Raw genomic sequence first — 20,242 nt, forward strand, 5'->3', positions numbered from 1 at the left:
TTTTCCGTGTCCACGGGGTTCAGATGCATGCATCAGGAGCGGCAGATGCTTGTACGGGCAGAGGAGTGAGCTGGGCGGTGGCGTGTGCATCAGCGGCCGGCAGGTTCAGTGGCTCAGTCGGCGGAAGCCCGGCAGAATGCCGTAGTTGCTCCGTTCAGGTTGGTGCACGGTATGGGACTATGGGGAATAGGCTGTTTGCTACTATTATACAAGTGGCACAAAACTAACTTAAATAAGTTAATATAGCCAATGACGATTTGACCTTCCGATCGCCGGTTTTATGGTAGCAAGAAAGTCAACTACCACACGGAAGAATGTCAGAATCAGGTCTAAACTTGCAAAAGATGCAGTGTTCAGATCCTAGGCCATGCACATGATGAGAAGATAGCATCAGCAATTCAGCATGTCACAGGCTCAGCCGCCGAAGGAAAATATTCTTCTGTTTTGGATGGCTGCACCAAAACTAGACTTTAACAGAACAAACAGATCGAGCAACCATTACAAGAAAGTCACGAGCCACTTTTGGACAAGAGATCTAACATACCATCCCAAAGCTTTTGAAATACTTCAGGCAAACACTCTAGGCCACCTCATCCTGCAGTCAACCAATCAGGCAAACACTCTAGGCGAACTGACGCATAGCTCGAGCAGAACCAACACTATAACATTACCGAACCCAGACACTAATTGACAATCTTCTCCTTTTAACAGATGTAGAAAAGAAATTCGTAAGGGATGAAGATGAAAGAATCAAATACCCTCATGCTTTGACAGCGGACACACGTCTGCTAGTTCCGCCCGGAATGGTCAGCTTCGGCGACGCCACGTTGGTGGGAATACGGAATACCATAAAGTCACTCTCTACAGGTTTCTGTCCTTCGAATTGGAGTCAAGAGACCAGCAAATGATAGATATAAGGGTACTGTAATATGGCGCTGTAGAGTACCTTTGAAACCCAAATTTTAATGTACATTGGTGCTCACGGTAGAATCCAGTCAGCTATTTCTATATGTCAAAGACGCACGCTTTTTCGGCTCCTCATTCGTCCACGCAAGCAAAAAAAAATATTAACCACGTGATGGGCATCGTACGGTCCAGTAACTTCCCTGTGCCGGTCGCCCCCCTCGCCCTACTCGAATCTTCTGGCGTCGTCCCGTCTCGCGTGCTCCCCTCCCCTCTTCCTCTTTCTGCACTCTCTGCCTCTCTCTCGCACTTTCTCCTCTGACGAACTCCTCCGTCCATAGCTCCAACCTCTGCGTGCAGCTGCTGAAGGTGCTCTCCTCAACAGCTTCACTGGTCTCGGCATCCACCAACGGCGAGCCTCTTCATTCCCTCAATCTGGTATGGTCATTTCCTTCCCCTTCTTCAATGCTTATAGGTTTTGATAATGGCCGCCAACCTCTGTTTCCTGGAGATGTGAGCCACCCAATCCTAGGTCCCTATTAAATTCCCCCCAGCAGTTTGAATCATTCACTCTACCACAGATCCAACTTCATCCATTCAGTTCTACAACAGGCGCTTAGATTTGTTTTGATAATGACTACCTACCTCTGTTTCGTCCTTTTGCCCAAACTTTTCTTGCTCCTCCACATGTGCGCCACCCAATCCTAGGTCCCATATTAAATTCCCCCAAAGCTGTTTGAATTAATTACCCAATGTTTCAACCAGTTTAGATTTAGCTGTTGTTCTACTACATACTAGGTCCCTACACTAGCTGCTCCCCTAGCTGCCATTCTACTTCATATTCGATCTTCGTCACCAAATTTACCAACAGTTTTTCTTTATATTCTGGTTCACATAATTGTATAGGCAACGACAAGTACTCCCTGCAGGTATACTTAAACAAACATCAGTTGCATTCATCATTAAAAACAATCAAACACGACTTCACTTTCCCCTCTAATCTTAACTGTTCTTTAAAAAATGAGATTAAAAAAACAAATACTTCACATTCCTCTGCATGACAGCTGCATACTAAATAGTCACATATTGCCAATTTGTTACCATTTTCCCAATTTAATTACTAATTGTGTGATACATTTACCTTCTACTATGTGTGCTACACAGTAAGAGATGACCTGTTCGGAGAAAAAACCCCAGTAGAATTGGTCGCATTTTCCACATCAACTTTGACATTACTGATAATCTACTATTGACATTCCTGAATGCTTTCTAATAATTCCAGTTGCATTCTTTATTTTCCCCAACCCATATGGTTTCAAATAGAAATGTCAAATACATTGCAAGCTGTTGTCCATTTACCTTTTGCCAGAATCATAGCTAATTTAAATTAATAAAAAATTAATAATAAAACCTGCTTATATGTGCACCCTATCTGTATATATAAACTTAAACTGCATTGGCAATAACAATAGGCATGTTGTCTCTTATTAATAGAATTCAAGTGAACAACTTGCTGAAATTATTGTGACATATATACTGTTACTTACCTTCATGCAGTTTTCAAACTGAAAACTCTATGCCCATTCAAACTTAATATTCCTTATTCTTTCCCTTTGCTTACACTGAATCGGCCTCCTAAAGTTACATGTACTAACTTGCTGCTGTTTAGTTAAATTTGCTTTTCTAATTCCTTTTGTATGATACACATTTCTACCTTTTACTTTTTCTCTCTCTTTCCTTTGATTGTATTTATCTTTTTTTATTTTTCTATAACTTTTGTACAATAGCTCTACAAAGCAGAGGTGGATCATCTGGCACTGTTACAAGAACACCATGTTTGTAGATGGACCATCTCCAATCGCACTCCTCCATGCTGCGGCTTCCGAATGCCGTTTACCATATGCATCTCTCATCACTGAGATTGCAGACAACTCGACAATATTATGTGGCGTAGAGTTATGGGCCATAATCTCTAATTTCAGATAGCTCCGCGAAGTTAAGTTCAGAGAAATTCGCACATCATTTAACCTCACATTGCAAGCAAATGGTAAAACAAAGCAATTTTTCCGCTATATATTTCAATATTTCAGTAACTGATACTCAATCTGTACTGATTATTAATATTTTGTCTTTAAGGCTTCATCTTCAAACGTTGCACTTGGACTAACAGATCTTGGTGATGAAATGGAAACAGCTTTAGCTAAACTTCAGTTAGCCATTGTTGCAAAACCAATCACATCCCTTCCACCAGTACCAACTGTTTCCGATGTTGAGGCCATGTTTGCACGACATTATCCAGCATCAGCCAAACCAATGGATATATCCTGCTTTCCACCAGATTTTATCTTGCAATTTGATGACAAAACAAGCTATGACACAGTCCTTAGCTACCAAATCCTCACTGATAACAACTACACATTTTCCTTAGCACCATGGTCTGATGATGCAAGATGCCAAACCCAAGCATGGAGTGTTCCAGTAACAATAGATATCCATAGTATACCTCCCCATGCATTTCACATGAAAAGCCTTTCTATCCTACTTGATCCTTATTGTGACATCGAAACCTATACCATGGACCAAAAAAAAAAACAAGTATCTGTACCGTTGAAGGCGATGCATTAAATGTTAATTCCATTCCAACGACAGGTTTCCTTTCATATCCACGTCGTTCTGGATATGAAACAGTGATACATACATTTCCTGTTACTATGAAAACTAGCTTACTATCTATGCCTAACAAGAACACCTCTGATTGGCAATATCATCCTTGTCTCGCCTTACATCCGCACGAAGAAAATTCATCTCACATTAAAGGTAATTATTATCACTCCACTACAGCAATAATTTTGCCACAACCACAACCTAATCCATAACTCTTTTGTACCAGATCAAGAAAAAGAAGTGGATTCAGACATGGTGAGGGAATACAACAGAGCTGTGTTTGAAGGTCAACTACATTTTTTCTCCTCCTAAAAAAAGAATGCATTTCTTTCTGTATAGCTACATTCTTATATACAAATCAATCACCATTACAGCTGAAATAGAAGATGAAAGAAGGATGAAAAACTTTCCTACCTTCCATGGCTTCGCATATTCAGGAGAAAGTTCAGACAACGATGACCCAAATGAAGCCTACTATTATGCAGGTGGATTTACTACTCAACTTTTTATATACAGCAAACAATTCCAAGCATCAACATCTGAATCCCATTTAATCATTGCAGATTCAGATCGCGAGCCAAAGAACTGGTAATTTAATAAACATGTACTTTTCTTATTACAAATCACTTTAATTTACAATAATACCGATCTGACAATACACACTAATCAATCAACTTTCAGGCTTGCAGCAAGTCACAAAACTACCTAGATCTGCAACAATGACCAAGATAAACATCTAATATTATGACCGAAGCCCAGACGACTCATCTTTTGATACTTGTGTGTGTGTGTGTGTGTGTGTGTGTGTGTGTGTGTATAATCCCTGTATCTATGTATGTGCCGATGTACGTATCAAAACTTTTACTGTTAATATATTCGCATGCTCAGGAACTTACCGAACAAAATTATTATTCTTCTTACTTGCCAAAGTTTACATACAATTACAAAACACATGGGCGCGCGCAAGCGCGCGCAAAGTACTCGTCCAGCTTACAAAAAGCCACACACAGAGGCCATGGCTCCCCAACTCCGATCCAACTAGCACTAGCAGCAGCTCCGAGCAACATCTTGCACCACCTTGCCAGCCATGGCCGCCGCCGCTCCCGTATCCGTTCCCCGCATCAAGCTGGGCTCCCAGGGGCTGGAGGTCTCGGCGCAGGGCCTCGGCTGCATGGGCATGTCCGCTTTCTACGGCCCGCCCAAGCCCGAGCCCGACATGATCAAGCTCATCCACCATGCCATTGCCGCAGGGGTCACCTTCCTCGACACCTCCGACATGTACGGCCCACACACCAACGAGATCCTCCTCGGCAAGGCGCTGCAGGGCGGGGTGAGGGACAAGGTGGAGCTGGCCACCAAGTTCGGCGTCAATTTCGTTGGCGCCGGCAACTTCGAGATCCGCGGGGACCCAGCGTACGTGCGCGCGGCGTGCGAGGGCAGCCTCAAGCGCCTCGGCGTGGACTGCGTCGACCTGTACTACCAGCACCGCATCGACAAGAAGGTGCCCATCGAGGTCACGGTGAATCTCCATTTGCTTAACTTGTCTTTCTTTATTGGTACCTGGGAATCTGGGATGGTGGATGTAAACGCAAAAATTGAATGGAGGCTGGAAATGTGAGGGGAAAGTTCTACAGGTCACCTGACAGCGATTGCTCTCTGCCAGTGACCTGAAAATGAAATATGATATTTTTAAATCATTGCAGCCTACTACTTTACGCAAAAGCAGTTCTTGATCGTACAATCTGCGCTGCAGACTAAGGGGTTGTTTGGTTCAGGGATTTTTTTAAGTCTCTGAAACTTTTTAGTATTTAGAAATATTAAATAAAAATTAATTATAAAACTAACTGCAGAACCCTGGGGCTAAATTGCGAGACGAATCTAATGAGGTATATTAATCTATGATTAGCAGATGGTTACTGTAGTATCACTGTAGCAAATTATGAATTAATTAGGCTCATTAGATTCGTCTCGCGAATTAGCACTCAGCTGTCAAAAAACATTTATAAACAGATTTTATTTAATACTATAAAATAGTAAGATTCCTTTTGATGTGATAGGGACTTCTGAAAAAAGTTTGGAACCAAAAAGGGCCTAAACAATGAACTTCTCTTCTAAAAGAAAGATTACCGAGTCATTTTTCTCATTACTACACTACCGGACTCGCCTACTTTGCCGAGTGCCAGAGACACTCGGCAAAGGCAGGAAAACACTCGGCAAAGAAGTCGCCGAGTGTAGCACTCGGCGAAGCGCACACGACCTTTTTTCTACCGACGAAGCCGGCTATGCCGAGTGCCTTTTCTCGGGCACTCGGCAAACGTTTGCCGTGTGCCACGCCGCACTCGGCAAAAAAGAATGAAACGGGACGGCCGAACGGGACGAACAGGACGGGACGAGGAACGGGACGGCAATCGAACGGGACCGAATGGCCGAACTTTGCCGAGTGCCACGTGTCTGGCACTCGGCAAATCTGTTTTCCAGTAAATAGAAAAATGGTTGTTTTGCCGAGTGTCAGGCTAAAAACACTCGGCAAAGCTTGCTGTTTTTTTGTATTTTTCTGTTTTTATATAATAACCACATTCATCATCACAAAGAAAGCATGTATACATTCCAGACAAGCAATATAGTATATATAAGGCACATCCATCACAAATATCACATAATAACACAAATATATCACGCTACGTCGCACGAATATCACAAATAGCATAAGTCCAACATCGATGCCATAAGTGTAACGTTCAACAAGCACAAGTCCAACTAATTAAACAAGTCTAGTCCAACAACAACAAGTCTGTAGAACAAATATCGTAAATAACTCTAAATCAGCTAGGTGGCCACTACGACGCTGCCGGTGCCGGTGAATGCTCGTCCAGAGGCTCATTTGACCCCCCCAATCGATTGATTCTGCAAAAAAAATTGACATAGGATTACATCTTGAGAAAATTGTAAGAGTTCATGTCCCTCTTGATAGTATGACATTCCTAAACTCAATTTGAAAAGATAAAATATTAAATGAATAGCCGCTTTTCAACTTTCATATCCTTGACTTAGCTCATGTATATATCAGCTGTGATACCTTCTAATCATTCTTATTAAAGCATATGTCATTAATCAACCAACCACTAAGTGAGTCTAGATGTTCTTTCAGATATAGCACATGATATATTGACATAAAGTATCTCAAAATTTAAATATGTATGTGCAAGCAAAGTAAATCTATATATCATACTCACAGGAGTGCCTGTAGCGCCAGATGGAGGAAAGATAGAAGGAAGGCCTAGCGGTGGCAGCGGTGGTGGAGGCCAGGGCATCGTTGGCGGCGGTTGATAGTTGATTGTCGCGCCAAGGCATTGGAGGTATGAGAACATGGTCTGCATCTGTTGTTGTGCAGCCTGTCGCTCAGCAAGAAGCGCCTGCTCCATCCTCTGCCGCTCCTGCATCCGCTCTTCCTGCCACCTGCGCTCTTGCTCCTGCCTTAGCGTCCGCTCCTCCTCCAGCCTCGCCTCGATCTCCTCCTGCCTCTTCGTCTCTTCGTCCATCCGGGCCTATAAGATTTCACCCAAATGTTACAATGTGAACAAAAGATAACTAAAAGCAACGAACGACAAATGGAGCAGAAATAACCTGGATTGCACGCACGCTGGCCACTGAAGTCTCAGGCCGTGGGCGTATTGGCGGGGTCGAGTCGGTGGTCCTTGCCCGAAGCTGGGAGAGAATCGGCGTACTGGCTGTGTCGACAAGGCTGTTGGAGAGGCGCGGCGCTTCGGGGGCGGGGAGGGGCGCGCGGGGGCCGGGCCGAGCTCCTCCTCCTCCGGCGACGTCGAGGCGGCGGCGCTCGGGGGCAGTTCGTGCTGGGAATGGGCACCGGGGCGCCGGGGGCCGGGCCGAGCTCCTCCTCCTCCGGCTTGGCGGCGGCGGCGCTCCGGGGGCGCGGCGCGCCGGGGGCCGGGCGGGGCGCCGAGGCCGGGTCGAGGTCCTCCTTCTCCGGCTTGGCGGCGGCGTGGAGGCGGCGGTGCTCCGGGGGCGGGGCGCCGGGGCAGGGTGGCGCTCAGGGGGCGAGGCGGAGTGGAGGCGGCGGCCGGCGGTGGACGTGCGCGCGCGGCTGCGTGTGTGTGCGTGAGTGAGGTGTGTGTGGCTGGCACGGCTAAGTGCTGGGGCCGGGGGCATAGACTTTGCCGAGTGCCAGATCAGGGCACTCGGCAAAGCTGCGACCGCTTTGCCGAGTGCCCTGATCTTGCACTCGGCAAAGACGCGACCGCTTTGCCGAGTGCCAACCTGGAAGCACTCGGCAAAGCTAGGATTTCATTTCAAAATTCTTCAATTTAAAATTTATTTAAACATATTTGTTTGAATATAATTCAACATTTCATTACTAAACTTATATTTCAGACAAATATATCATGCTTCAATTAAAAAAATTATATTATTTTAATCACTTTTAGCTATATTTCAGTTTGTATGAACTAATTCTCTATATTTGACAAAAAAAAATTAAAAAATGCAAAAACATAATTTAGCAAAAAAAAATCCATTATTTCATGCTGTAGAAGTTCAAATTCAATTTACATAGTACTAAAAAAACTTTAATATTATCAAATGGCCTCAAAAAATAATGAATATTTACCATAAACCTATCCATCATGACCATTGCCTACACAAAAAGTTTTGAAGTCATAACTCAATTTGATGGTCCGTTGGACTCAAAAACTTAACTGACTCATTCAAATGTCTCTGGAACTTCTTCGGGATTCCTCATCCTGTAACCAACGTATGTGATAACTTTTTCGAAATCCTCTAAAACTTTTTCCACAGCCTCGACTTATGATATCATGATTTCACTACAAATTTCATAATTTTCTGACTTCATTTGTGTTTTATAGAATTTAAAATCTATTCGGCCACAAATTTGTTGCTATGTTTTCTGAATAAGATGTTTGATTTTTTTCTTTAAATTCTTGTACAAACCCTCAAATTTGAATCAATAACATGAATATAAATTTTCCATTAATTATCCACACCTTTGACAACATTTTGCAGTTTAAATTTGAATTATCCACAAAATATTCTTGTAATGAAATAAATAATCTAAATATAGTAAACATAAAGGATAATTTTCCAAATTTAAATATGATATCTTTCACATAGTATGAGAACGTAGGAAAAAGTTTGGAGGGTGTTGGAGAAAGTTTTTGTATTTGTTTGCCGAGTGCCAAAGCAGACACTCGGCAAAGTTTAGTAAATGCCGAGTGCCTGGTCTATTGCACTCGGCATTACAATATATTTGCCGAGTGCCCCAAGCTGACACTTGGCAAAGCATGTTTTTGACGAGTGTTACCTAGCTGGCACTCGGCAAACAATAACGGTAACGGCCGTGGAAAAATGGGAATGTTCGTGGCAACGGCGTGTGCGGGGCACGTGACAGAGTTTGCCGAGTGTCGACTATGGGGCACTCGGCAAAGATCCATTTGCCGAGTGTCCCCTTGTAGCCACTCGGCAAACAAAAGCAGCCCCCACCGTAACGGTCGTCTGCGGGTGGGTGCGGTGCACGTGACGGTATTTACCGAGTGTCAACTGGCTGTCACTCGGCAAAGTGTGTATTTGCCGAGTGCTAACTGGCCGGCACTCGGCAAAAAGATATTCCGCCGAGTGCATGTTGTTTGGCACTCGGCAAATATTAGCTTTGCCGAGTGCTCGTGATTCTGCACTCGGCAAAGAACCTGGCACTCGGCATACGTGGGTTTTCCGGTAGTGCTAGATGGGTGAACTCAAGAAGTTAGTTGAAGAAGGAAAGATAAAGTACATTGGATTATCTGAAGCATCTGCGTCAACAATTAGAAGAGCTCATGCAGTCCATCCCATTACTGCAATTCAACTGGAATGGTCATTGTGGTGTAGAGATGTAGAAGAAGATATAATTCCCACCTGCCGGTACTTCTATAAAATATGGAACCCAAGGGTTATCCAGTAAGTAATAAGTAGGAAACTTTATTTACTAAATAACTGCTTTCTGTGTAAATTTCAGGGAACTTGGAATCGGAATTGTGGCTTACAGTCCACTAGGCAGGGGGTTCTTTTCCAGCGGGGCAAAACTGGTTGAATCGCTGTCCGAGCAGGATTTCCGCAAGGTGAACTGACATGCATTGCTACCTATGGAATATTGATTGTGCCTTGTTTTTTGTTTTCATAGAACTGGTAGGTCTTTCATACATTATTTGAAATTCTTTTCTTCAATGTAAACATGTGTATCTACTATTTACTTTATCTTAGATACATTTATGAATTCTGGTCATCACTTTGATGTATATACAATGTTCTAAATATAATATGTTGCCTCTTCATAATGATAATTTCACACTTCTACAGTATCTGCCTCGGTTTCAACCAGAGAACCTTGATAAGAATGCTCAGATATTCGAACGTGTCAACGCAATGGCTGCAAGAAAAGGTTGCACACCATCACAACTGGCATTGGCTTGGGTTCATCATCAAGGAAACGATGTTTGCCCTATTCCAGGGACAACAAAAATCGAGAATTTCAACCAAAATGTGGGGGCACTTTCTGTGAAGCTGACTCCAGACGAGATGGCCAAACTCGAGTCATATGCTGCCGCAGGTGAAGTCTTGGGTGACCGGTATCCTCAGATGGCCAACACCTGGAAGGATTCCGAGACACCACCATTGTCGTCTTGGAAATCTGAGTAGCCCAATACAATATCTTCTACTGCATGGCCTATATCTACTACAAGTTGTTGAGCTGCAGAAGATCCTCGGGTCTTGTTTGCAGCAGCGTCCACAATGTGTGCTTGTCTTGATGCAAGTGATGAAGTGTGGTAGTGTGTATTATGTGCTTGTCTTGATGCAAGTGATGATATTTGGTAGTGTGTATTGTGTGAATTGGTGTGAACGTGATCCCTGCTAGGGTTCACGGCTCCGTGATCAGTCCCCGGCGTGGCTTGTACAAGAGGTCACTTGTGTTACAAGGTACACAAACGTGGAAACAAATAAACAATCCTATGTTGCCTATTCTAGCTGATTACAAGATCATTCACGAGAATACAGGAACCGTGGAACTGAAGGGAACCTTGACATACTTCTATTGACAACCAAATGGCACACACCGAGGCCGACCGGTCAGACCGGTCTAACCTATACACAGTCCGAGAAGATTTAGAATTTGTATTAGGAAATCTTTTACAAATCAACTCGTTAAGGAGTACGTCTTCCCCGACCTATATATATATATGAAGGCTAAGGGCGATTGAGGTGTTTTTCCAATCGAATCAATACAATCATATTACTTTTTATCTCTCTCAAACCCTAGCTTTTTTCCAAACCCTAATTATTGTTCTTCCCGCATCTCGACGGCGTTTGATAAGAACAACCACTAGCTCATCGGCTGCGCCAACGTTTATAGCAGATCCATTGTATGGCATGCCGCCGGGCTATTTTGTAGGGCAAATAAACTACACCACCTTCATCAATCCAAACAAGACTAGTCAGACCGGTCAGACCGGTGCCATTGTGGTTGTTCCATCTTCGCCTACACCTCTTGCAACAATTCCCATTTCAGCTGCCCCTAGCTGAACCAATGAGATGGTGGCTTACACAGCGCCTCATACCGCATAAGTGAACAGTGCACCGCAGGGCGGATCCGTCCCTATTTATGGACTGATTCCAAATGCTACACAGACGATGACATGTTATGGCAAGTGGAGCCGGTCCAGGGCCCACGCAGTACTGTACAGTGTGAACAGTACCGCGTGAACAGTTCCAGAAATAAGGATTATATGGGTTTGTTAGGAAAGAGATAAGTTAGATTGATTCGGTTAGGATATTGCTTAGGGGTCAAGTCAGTCGTCTCTATAAAAGAGACTATCATGTATCAATTAGAGGCAGGCAAGAAGAATCCTAAAAATAGTTAGAGCCACCAAGGGAGGGCGACGAACAGGTTCTTCGTGCTATCCCTAGATCTACCATATCATTTGGTATTCAGAGTCTTCGATCTTGCGACACCATCCATTTCAGCCACCACCACCATAAATCCCACCCAACTCCCACCCCTAAACTCAATCCAGCACCACGTCTAGATTGCATCTACAACAGTTCGTCCATGGCAGCCCCCACGATCGCCCACAAACTCCGCATCCCTGCCTTTGATGGAAGTTCTGATCCCTTGCAGTGGTTGCACCATTGCAACCTGTGCTTCGACGCATGGGAGACAGTAGAAGATGAGAAGGTATGGATTGCTTCTTTCAAATTGAAGGACAGCGCATATCAGTGGTACTGCTGGGTGGAGAGGAACATTGGCGTTCCTTCGTGGGCAGGATTTGTTGCCGCCATCAGCCGCAAGTTTGCACCGGCCGTCGAACCAACATCAGCGCGGCCTGCGACTGCATCTTCCATCGTCACCGAGATCTTCGCCAAGCTCGACTCCATGTGCGCATCCTCACCGGCACCCACTGCGGCCACAACGACAAGGGTGCCTGCCCCTGTATCACCCCCGACATCGACGTCTCCCATGCCGGCGCCTCCCACACCGGTACCGCCTGTGGACCCGCTGGCGCCATCTACTCAGCCGCAGGCGACGCCAGCGACTCCGCCGGCGCCTTCCCCTCTGCCGCAGCCGCCGGTGCCTCCACCATCCATGCTGCACGCCGTGCCCTCGGGGTCATCGCGCCCACGCCTGCGCCACGCGCGGCCTCGCCTCCGGGTTACGCCGCGCCACGCACGGGTTCGTCTTCGTCAACCCCTGCACCACGGACGCCGTTACCGTCATCCCCCGCTGCTCCACCAGTGGCGCCAGGAGCTCCGCCGACGTCTCTGACGCCGCCGCCACCGGTGACACCAACTGTGTCGGCCGGCGTCGTCGATCCGCTCGGGGAGCAGCAACCCCTACCCATCATGGATCCGTCGCCACCAGTCCATCGTCGCCTGGTGAAACCTCCCTCATCGACGCGCATCCTCATCAGCAGGGTATCCACCCGTCGCGGATATGGCTGCCCCGTCCGCCGCGGCGTCCATCCCTCATCACGGTGGATCTGTCCCCGCGCCGTCGCGCCCCCGTCCGCGGCTGTACGCGCCTACCCGCGCTCGTCGCGCGGTGCCCGTCCGCGCACCTCCATCCGTGGCCGCCCACGCGTCATTCGCGCACCTCCGTCCGCGGCCGCCAGCACGCCATCCGCGCACACCTCCGCCCGTCTACAGCCGCCCACAGCTGTTCGTCCACCTGCTACCGCCCATCGAAGGTTCTCCAGCGCCATGAGCGGCCTCGGCTTTAGCGTCTCCATCGCCTGCCGTGGCCCCGGCGACCCAGTCCGCGCCAGCGCCTACGGTCGTGCCCACTGCGGTAAGCGCGGCCCTATCTTCAGCTTCGGCGGGCGCGCCTCCTCGTTGTTGGCTGTGCCGCCTCACCTGCTCCCTTCGTCGCCCGCATCGGCATCGACGGCGACCTCCTACCGCATCTACGGCAAGGCCGATGACGACTTTGCCATCAGCGTTCGCGAAGGCGTCCTCTACTTCCTGGACACCTTGGTGATGTCTAGCGCCGATGAAGCGCTCGAGCACATGCTGGTGAACGCCCCGAAGGAGAACATGGGCCACAGGTGGCCTGAACAGCAACCTCGACATCATCTTCGCCATGGCATCCCCTCTGCTTCTCTGCTGCAGCTACCACCACCCACCACAGCTCGAGGACGAGCTGTCTTGGAAGGGTGGAGTAGTGTTATGGCAAGTGGAGCCGGTCCAGGGCCCACGCTGTACTGTACTGCGTGAACAGTGCTGGGCATAAGGATTAGATGGGTTTGTTAGGAAAGAGATAAGTTAGATTGATTCGGTTAGGATATTGCTTAGGGGTCAAGTCAGTCATCTCTATAAAAGAGACTATCATGTATCAATTAGAGGCATGCAAGAAAAACCCTAAAAGTAGTCAGAGCCTCCAAGGGAGGGCGATGAACAGGTTCTTCGCGCTATCCCTAGATCTACCATATCATGACACCTCATAATCCTGATGTACATCGTCTTGCATCTTCAGTGCAGACTTCGACCGGTGGGAACTATCAAGCCGATTTGTCCAGATTTTAGGAAGATCTGGCTAATACAATTAAAACTATGCTTGATATGGGTAATTCTCATTTGTATCAAAAACCATATCCTCTCGAATTTAATTTTATTTCTTACCCCGCTGGTCGGCGTGTTCCCAAGGTTACTAAATTTAGTGGTGATGATACTCGTACAACTTAGGAACATAAAAGTCAATAGATTTTGCAATTGTGAGAAGCTGGGTTCCATGATGCTTTGTGTTCGTTTGTTTCCATTTTTTTTAATTGGAACCGCTTTCTCTTGGTTTTGCTTGCTTGCTCCAAACTCAATTCAAACATGAAATCAAATTGATCGAAAATTTCATGATCACTTTTTCAGTGGGGAAAATGAGACAAAATTGACAGACTTGACATCGGTTAGGCAAGGCCGAGTTGAGCCTACTTCTGATTATTTCAGAAGATTTAAAAAATATAAAAAACCGATGCTTTAACTTTGACAATTTCTAAGAAAGATTTGACAAATTTGGCCTTTGTAGGTTTGCATTCATATTTAAAGGAAAAAACTTGAGGGCTTTGATTTTCTTTCTGTTAATCATTTGCAAACGAAAGTGGTGGGTTTGGAATTTATACTCAAAAAATGCAAAAGATACTTATAAAACTCATCAGTCCAACACACGTGTATGCTGCCAAGTTTGTTTGGCCATCCAAAGCCACACCAAGTACTTGTACAATACATTGGTGCTCACGATAGAATCCAGTCAGCTATACAACTCAAGGAAATGGTCTGGTGGCAAGTTATGCAGCATAAAATTTCTCAAAGAGATATCGACAAGACGTCTCTGCATGTAGACTACCATTTACATCCCAAATGTAGAGTGCAGTGATCTGTTTGACAGAAAGTCGAGAGATGAAACTAGGAAAATGATAGAATGCACAACCGACACTGTTAAATGTGACAAATGAAAGAGGTAACACAAATGATCGATTTGAAAATTTTGAACAACTAGGGCCATGATGCAGAGTAAAAAGGAAAAAAATGGAGCAAATTAGTTACAAAAAACCGGAGCAAATGAGTTGTAGTTCAGAACAAGGGCAAAATGAAGAGCGTCAAATTAGGTACGTGCTTCCACAAACTCCATGATGTGGCTTGTGAGTATGCCTCAGTATAGGTGGCAAACAAAATCTTCGCTCTAACAGTCTTGCTGTCCTACAAATTATTATGCATCGAGCATAAACTTTTCCTGGGGGCAAAAACGGACCTATTTCAACTGTTTAATGAGTTCCTCTCATCAAAAAGGTGACTGGACAATTAAGAAAAAAAACAAAAGATTGGGAACTAAGCTCTTGAATGATTGATACAATTCCATCCACCAAATACCATCAAGGGGTTACAGAAAAATCAAGCGCTGGCTTTCGATTCAGCCTCTGCTGGGGCAGGTGTAACACCACCGGTTGTTGGGCTGAAAGAGGAAACAAAGTAAACCATTAATTGGTGATATATCAAAAGAATTTAGCTGTCGCACGTTCATCGGGAAGCAGCAGATACTCACAGTCCAACCATGACTTTGAAAGCATCATAAATTCCCCACTGAGCACCAGTAAGGGTACCAATCATGACAATACGAATAGGAAGTCCTCTGGTGAAAAGACCCCAGAGACCAAACTTCTTAACAGCCTGCAAGAATACGGCAAAAATATATAGTTAAACAACAGCTAGCAACTACATACAGTCAATTTACAGAAAACAATATTATAGCTAACCAACAACTCGTAAGTATGACAAGAAAATATGGTTTGAGGCAAAAGGTCGAATATGCTTACATCACCCACTGTAGCACCCTTGGCATTGTTCAGGAAAGACACAAGGTTGTCAGCCGGGTGAGAAACAATAGCACAGAAGACACCAGCAATATAGCCACCAGCAAAGCTGATACCCAGCTGGGTCAACTTGCTGCACTCAGACTTGGGAACAGGCACAGCATGCTTGTAGATAAGCTCAACAATGGTCTCAAAGGAAGCAAACTTCATCATGGTATCTGCATGCATCATGCAGAATTCAACTTATGAGTACATCTTATAACAGAAAAAAATAGCTTATATAAGAGCAAATAATATAATACAACTAAGAAAATGAAGATAGTTGCTATGAAACAGGGCATGGAGCTCCACACTGCGAAGTAATGGTTTAAAGTTACACCAATTTCTGCTTAGGAAATGTCAAGACTACAGCTGCTAACTATGGTGAGACAATGAAATTCCTAGCATAAAATATCAACAGACGTCCAATGCTTTTTTTAGTTGGTATAATGCAATTCCACATACTTAAATAAAATGCATGGAACAATCTAGGAAGCAATCGACTTGCGTGAAGAAAACCTCCACTAAAGCTCATAGTACTTGATAGACAACTACAGCATCCAAAGCCTTTTAAATAAATGGCCATCATGCTTTTCTAATCAAAATGGAAATCCCAATAAAAAAATTGCGAACAATTTAAAGCTGAGACTGGAAGATACCAAAAACTGAAACAGAGTGGTATGGGTTCTCTTCTTGTTGGGCCACGTGCAACAGATAAATTGATTGTTCAATACGTTTTAGTTCAAATACAAAGTACAATACATGCATTTTTGACAAAATATGTGTTGATGTCCAGGATTTTAAAGAAAGGTGAGCTCTAGTGAAAACCACTAAAAAGAAGTTGAGGAAACCCTATAAAGTGGGTAAACAAAAGTATAACAAATAATTCTACAGAATAAATAATGATAGGGAATTATCATAAAGCTGAAATGCTTGGTGTAACAACAGAGACATTTAAAAAAAAGTCAGTTCACAAGGTGTCAAGACATCAAGAGAGTTGTCCCACACAGACAAGATTAGTTCTAGAGCATTTCCATGTGACTCGCAACTTTGCAGCAATCACTCAATACAAATGAAGTTAAAAAAAGAGATGAATGTACCAATATGATAACAGATATGAACTTACAAGGAATCTGACGACCCCAGAGAGGAACAAGTCCCTTGTAAAGCCTAAAATTATTAAGCAGTAAGAGCTGTTAACATAGAGGACGAGAAAGTGTCAAATCATGATGATTTTGAGCCAGCACATTTACTTACCCGAGAGCACCTTCAGATCGGACAAATTTGGGGAGCCCATCGCTCAACCCACGAGCAAATCCAGGCTGCGTCTGCACACGTACCTTCACAGCTTCAAAGGGGCAGAGAGCCACATCAGCAATTACCTCAGCAGAAGCAGAACCTGCCAGGTAGATCAGAGTCTTGTACTTCTGGGCATACTCAGGCCCTGCAATGTCCGAGTAGTACTTCTTGAAGAACTCATAGAAGCCAAACTTGCAAGCCCCCTGAGCACTGTAACCAAGCAAGGTAGGCACCCATCCCCTGAAGAAGCCCCTAGCCCCTTGCTCCTTTAACAGGACACCAAATCCAGATGAGATGCTCTTGTATTTCGCTGGATCGATCTGCAAAATAAAACCACAACATGTTATTACCAAAATCTTCTCACACAATTCATCAGTTAATGACTGTACATATTATCTATCTATCTCAAACGATTCATTAAATGTCACAGTAGAGAAATGACACTTACTGAACAGGGAGTGAAGTTTTATGGGTTAGCGAAACCAGATAGTTAGCTAGGCAGATACCAGATTACAAACTAAAACATTTGTTTACAGTTAAATTGGAAAAAATTTGTTAGTGCCATTGCTATTTGAATTGCTTCCTCCACTGGACCAAAATTGCACAAAACACATGCATAAAGCCAGAAATAGAAAGTGTTCACAAGTTTAGACAGGCAGAATTGAAATCAACCTATCAAACCAAACAAGACAACTGTCACAATTCACAATTATGGTTCATTTGGTTCCAAACCTGATCATGCCTATCCTAATTGATAGCCATTTAACAACAAATTCATCAATTTGGTTTGCATTACAATTAAATGATTTTAGTAGGAAGACATGAACACAACTACAAAGTTATAATCAACAGAAATGTTGAAAGCTGTGCTCTTATATAATTAGCATCTCCTAGTCACCAGTTCCAACAGAGAGAAAACAAAAGGCACCTTGTGTTGGAATAAACAAAGAGCATGTCAAGACAAAAAAAAAGGTGTGGCTATTAACAACATCGGCTGTTCAAAGGGGTAAAACATAGTGATCAAGCTCGGAGGGCTAGCTACACCTTCAAAAATCTGCCTGCTGTAATCGCCATCCACTCTTAACAGTACTTATCTACTAGCAAACAGCAGTATTCACAAACTCCTGCACGACATAAACAAAGCGCAATGCAAAACTTCAGGCATAGTGACTAGTAGGAAGCGGCAGATTCACGCATCAGATTAGGAAGTGCGGAAATGGAGATCAGAAGCCCACAACTACCGAGCCCGGCAATACTAAGCTAACCAAGCACCGCTAGATCCGCGCGAGATTTCCGTGAAATGGTGCCCTGAGAGCATCGGGCCCGCAGATCTAGACCGCTGCCCGCTCACCTGCATGTTGCACTTGACGAGGTCGAGCGGGGTGACGGCCATGTGGGTGAGCCCGCAGCTGGCGATCCCTCCGGCCGTGCAGGCGGCGTAGAACGCCGGCGAGTAGAGCTCGATCTTCTCCTTGGGCGCCTGGATCGAGATGGGCGCACCGCCACCAGCTCCAGCCGCGGCCGGGGCCGGGGCGGGGACGGGGACGGAGAGGCGCGAGGGGGTGGCGGCGAAGGAGCGCGCCGAGGAGGAGGCGTAGAGGAAGCTCGGGAGGAGCGACTCGCGGGAGCGGTCGGAGAGCGCCATCGCCGCCGAGAGATTCGGAAGATTCGTCTCTCTCGTGGTGGTGCTCTGTGAGAGCTCTCGCGGTCGCGTGGGTTTGACGAGGCGGCGGAGCCGCGGAGGCGGAGGCGGAGGCGAATATGAAGGGGCGGGGTTTGCCTGGAGTCAATTCCTACGAGCCATTAAAAAAAAGTTTCCAATTTCGTTCTGACTCCCGACCAGCAATAACTCAATTTCGTTTGCACTCACGTGCCACTACTGGAACGGCAACTAACGGTAACTTAAAATGTCTCTTTTGCCCCTCACATGGTCTTCTCCCTCACCTCCAGCTCCTGTCCCAAAGTGCCGCTGCCCGCTCTGCTCCTTCGCGTCGCCGCCCTCGCACTCTTCCAGAGCCCGGCCCTCTAAGATGCCCATGGTGGCGGCGGCGGCTTCTACGACTCAGCGCACGTCACCCAGCTCGGCGAGGATGGCGCACCTGCGGCGAGGCCCCGCCCATGCCAAGGCAGGGAACGGCGGGGCGAGCTGCAGCTCCGGCCGGCGAGGCGCGCGTGGGCGTACTGCGGCTCCGGCTGGTGAGGCGGGCGGAGGCGAGCTGCAGCTCTGGCCGACGGCGTTAAGGCGGCGGCCATGGCGTGGCCAACGGCACGCAGGAGGCGGGGCCGTGGGCAGCACGCGCAGGGCGGCCTGCAGCGCTCGCGCGGGCGGCCGGCAGTGCTCGTGCGGGGCCGTGCGTGCTGGGGACTGGCGGCGCGCGAGGCGCGAGGGAGGCAAGCATGAGGCGGCGACGGCGCACAGCAAGAAGGAGAGCGGCGGCGCAGGAGGGCCAGGACGACGCCCTGCCCCGACGACGCCCTCTCCCTCGCCGAGCCACTCCTCCTCCGTGGATGCGACCCACTCCCGCGTCCGCATCCAAGCTCCTCCCTGTCGACCCCTTCTCCCCGCTCCCCGACGCCGCCGTCCGCTGGCCCAAGGTTGGCGTCGCTGAGCCGCGCGGGGCCCATCTGGCTAGGGCTCGACATCGGCGTCCCTGTCGCGGTCGCTGCCCGACGGCGCCGCACTGTCGGCGTTCTCCGTCGGCCTGACTCGTCTCGTCGTGGCCAGCCGGCCGGACACGGCGCGGGAGCTCCTGGCCAGCACCGCCTTCGCCAACCGCCCCGTCAAGGACGCGGCCCGGGAGCTCCTCTTCCACCGCGCCATGGGCTTCGCCCCCTCCGGGGACTACTGGTGCGCGCTGCGGCGCATCAGCTCCGCGTACCTCTTCAGCCCGCGGCACGGCTCAAGAAGCTCGCGAACCCTACGGTGGTGATGACCACCATGAACCTGGGCGCGCCCTACTCGGAGGCAAGCAGGGGAGTGCCGCACGGGGGGAGGAAAGGGAGGTGGCGAGCGACACCCGGCACGACGGGGTGCCGGAACCGCTCGGCCTCCTCGCCCATGGTCAGGGGAGGTCTTGCCGGTGGGGGAGGATCAGCCGGCGACCTGTGCGGGGCTAGAGCGCACCGGTAGCGCGGCGGGACGCGGTAGCCGATGAGGGCGGGCGGCACAGCACTGGGCGGCCACGGCGAACTTGCGGTGCGGCCCTGCCGGCGGTAGCTGCACACAGCTTGCAGCAATGGAGCTCGGGCTGGATAGGTGGAAGGGTAAAATGGTCATTTTGCCTTGTCGTTAGCTTCTGTTTCTGCTAAACTGGACGGAAGGGGCACCGGGGTCTAACAAAAGTTGAAGTAGTGGCTCTCAGGCGTCATAAGTTTTTTAGTGGTATATATAGAATTGGAAACTTTTTTAATGGCTGATAGGAAATTGCCTCTCCAACTTGCTAGGGCATCGACCTCTTTGGAGGCTGCGGCGGCCGAGCGGG

General features: G+C 47.1%; 3 protein-coding genes and 1 long non-coding RNA gene across 9 annotated transcripts; 2 read left to right on the plus strand and 2 right to left on the minus strand.

Annotated features, from left to right (window-relative positions):
- Nucleotides 1-1,135: 1,135 nt before the first annotated feature.
- On the plus strand, nucleotides 1,136-10,694 carry LOC120653875. Of its 6 annotated transcripts, none has more exons than XM_039931557.1 (7): nucleotides 1,137-1,341; nucleotides 2,691-3,720; nucleotides 3,794-3,853; nucleotides 3,942-4,052; nucleotides 4,131-4,155; nucleotides 4,249-4,262; nucleotides 10,525-10,694. In XM_039931557.1, the coding sequence occupies exons 2-7, from the start codon at nucleotides 3,615-3,617 to the stop codon at nucleotides 10,665-10,667; spliced, it is 459 nt and encodes a 152-aa protein (XP_039787491.1). In that variant the 5' UTR covers nucleotides 1,137-1,341; nucleotides 2,691-3,614; the 3' UTR covers nucleotides 10,668-10,694. The 6 variants fall into 6 exon arrangements, 3 of the variants coding, with proteins under 3 accessions (XP_039787491.1, XP_039787490.1, XP_039787492.1); XR_005666879.1 differs by lacking the exon at nucleotides 10,525-10,694 and having other exon boundaries at nucleotides 1,138-1,341; nucleotides 2,691-2,950; nucleotides 3,040-3,720; nucleotides 4,249-4,472; XR_005666877.1 differs by lacking the exon at nucleotides 10,525-10,694 and having other exon boundaries at nucleotides 1,136-1,341; nucleotides 2,068-3,720; nucleotides 4,249-4,472.
- Nucleotides 4,582-10,404, plus strand: LOC120653874 (probable aldo-keto reductase 2). Its single transcript, XM_039931555.1, has 4 exons — nucleotides 4,582-5,086; nucleotides 9,323-9,495; nucleotides 9,590-9,692; nucleotides 9,931-10,404. The coding sequence occupies exons 1-4, from the start codon at nucleotides 4,655-4,657 to the stop codon at nucleotides 10,267-10,269; spliced, it is 1,047 nt and encodes a 348-aa protein (XP_039787489.1). The 5' UTR covers nucleotides 4,582-4,654; the 3' UTR covers nucleotides 10,270-10,404.
- Nucleotides 6,364-7,320, minus strand: LOC120653876. Its single transcript, XR_005666880.1, has 3 exons — nucleotides 7,192-7,320; nucleotides 6,801-7,112; nucleotides 6,364-6,471 (listed from the first exon to the last, which is right to left on the minus strand). It is a non-coding gene; the product is annotated as an uncharacterized LOC120653876 (long non-coding RNA).
- Nucleotides 10,695-14,654: 3,960 nt separating the features above from the next.
- On the minus strand, nucleotides 14,655-18,574 carry LOC120653877 (mitochondrial phosphate carrier protein 3, mitochondrial-like). The gene is made up of 6 exons (XM_039931559.1): nucleotides 18,112-18,574; nucleotides 16,719-17,080; nucleotides 16,588-16,631; nucleotides 15,426-15,640; nucleotides 15,155-15,279; nucleotides 14,655-15,064 (listed from the first exon to the last, which is right to left on the minus strand). Exons 1-6 carry the CDS (start codon nucleotides 18,403-18,405, stop codon nucleotides 15,004-15,006), a joined length of 1,101 nt encoding a protein of 366 aa, XP_039787493.1. The 5' UTR covers nucleotides 18,406-18,574; the 3' UTR covers nucleotides 14,655-15,003.
- Nucleotides 18,575-20,242: the final 1,668 nt, after the last annotated feature.

The sequence above is a fragment of the Panicum virgatum genome, chromosome 1N (genome assembly GCF_016808335.1).
Source record: "Panicum virgatum strain AP13 chromosome 1N, P.virgatum_v5, whole genome shotgun sequence".
NCBI lineage: Eukaryota > Viridiplantae > Streptophyta > Magnoliopsida > Poales > Poaceae > Panicum > Panicum virgatum.

Bases quoted from the DNA above. Each gene is read 5' to 3' on its own strand.
- LOC120653874 (XM_039931555.1), top strand. From the start codon at position 4,655: ATGGCCGCCGCCGCTCCCGTATCCGTTCCCCGCATCAAGCTGGGCTCC. The intron at 9,496-9,589 runs GTACTTCTATAA...TGTAAATTTCAG, and splicing joins GATATAATTCCCACCTGCCG to GGAACTTGGAATCGGAATTG. The intron at 9,693-9,930 runs GTGAACTGACAT...ACACTTCTACAG, and splicing joins CCGAGCAGGATTTCCGCAAG to TATCTGCCTCGGTTTCAACC.
- LOC120653877 (XM_039931559.1), bottom strand. From the start codon at position 18,405: ATGGCGCTCTCCGACCGCTCCCGCGAGTCGCTCCTCCCGAGCTTCCTC. The intron at 15,641-16,587 runs GTAAGTTCATAT...TGATGCATGCAG, and splicing joins CTGGGGTCGTCAGATTCCTT to ATACCATGATGAAGTTTGCT. The intron at 15,065-15,154 runs GTGAGTATCTGC...TTCCTCTTTCAG, and splicing joins TTCAAAGTCATGGTTGGACT to CCCAACAACCGGTGGTGTTA.
- LOC120653875 (XM_039931556.1), top strand. From the start codon at position 3,615: ATGAAAACTAGCTTACTATCTATGCCTAACAAGAACACCTCTGATTGG. The intron at 3,721-3,793 runs GTAATTATTATC...CTTTTGTACCAG, and splicing joins AAATTCATCTCACATTAAAG to ATCAAGAAAAAGAAGTGGAT. The intron at 3,854-3,941 runs GTCAACTACATT...TCACCATTACAG, and splicing joins CAACAGAGCTGTGTTTGAAG to CTGAAATAGAAGATGAAAGA.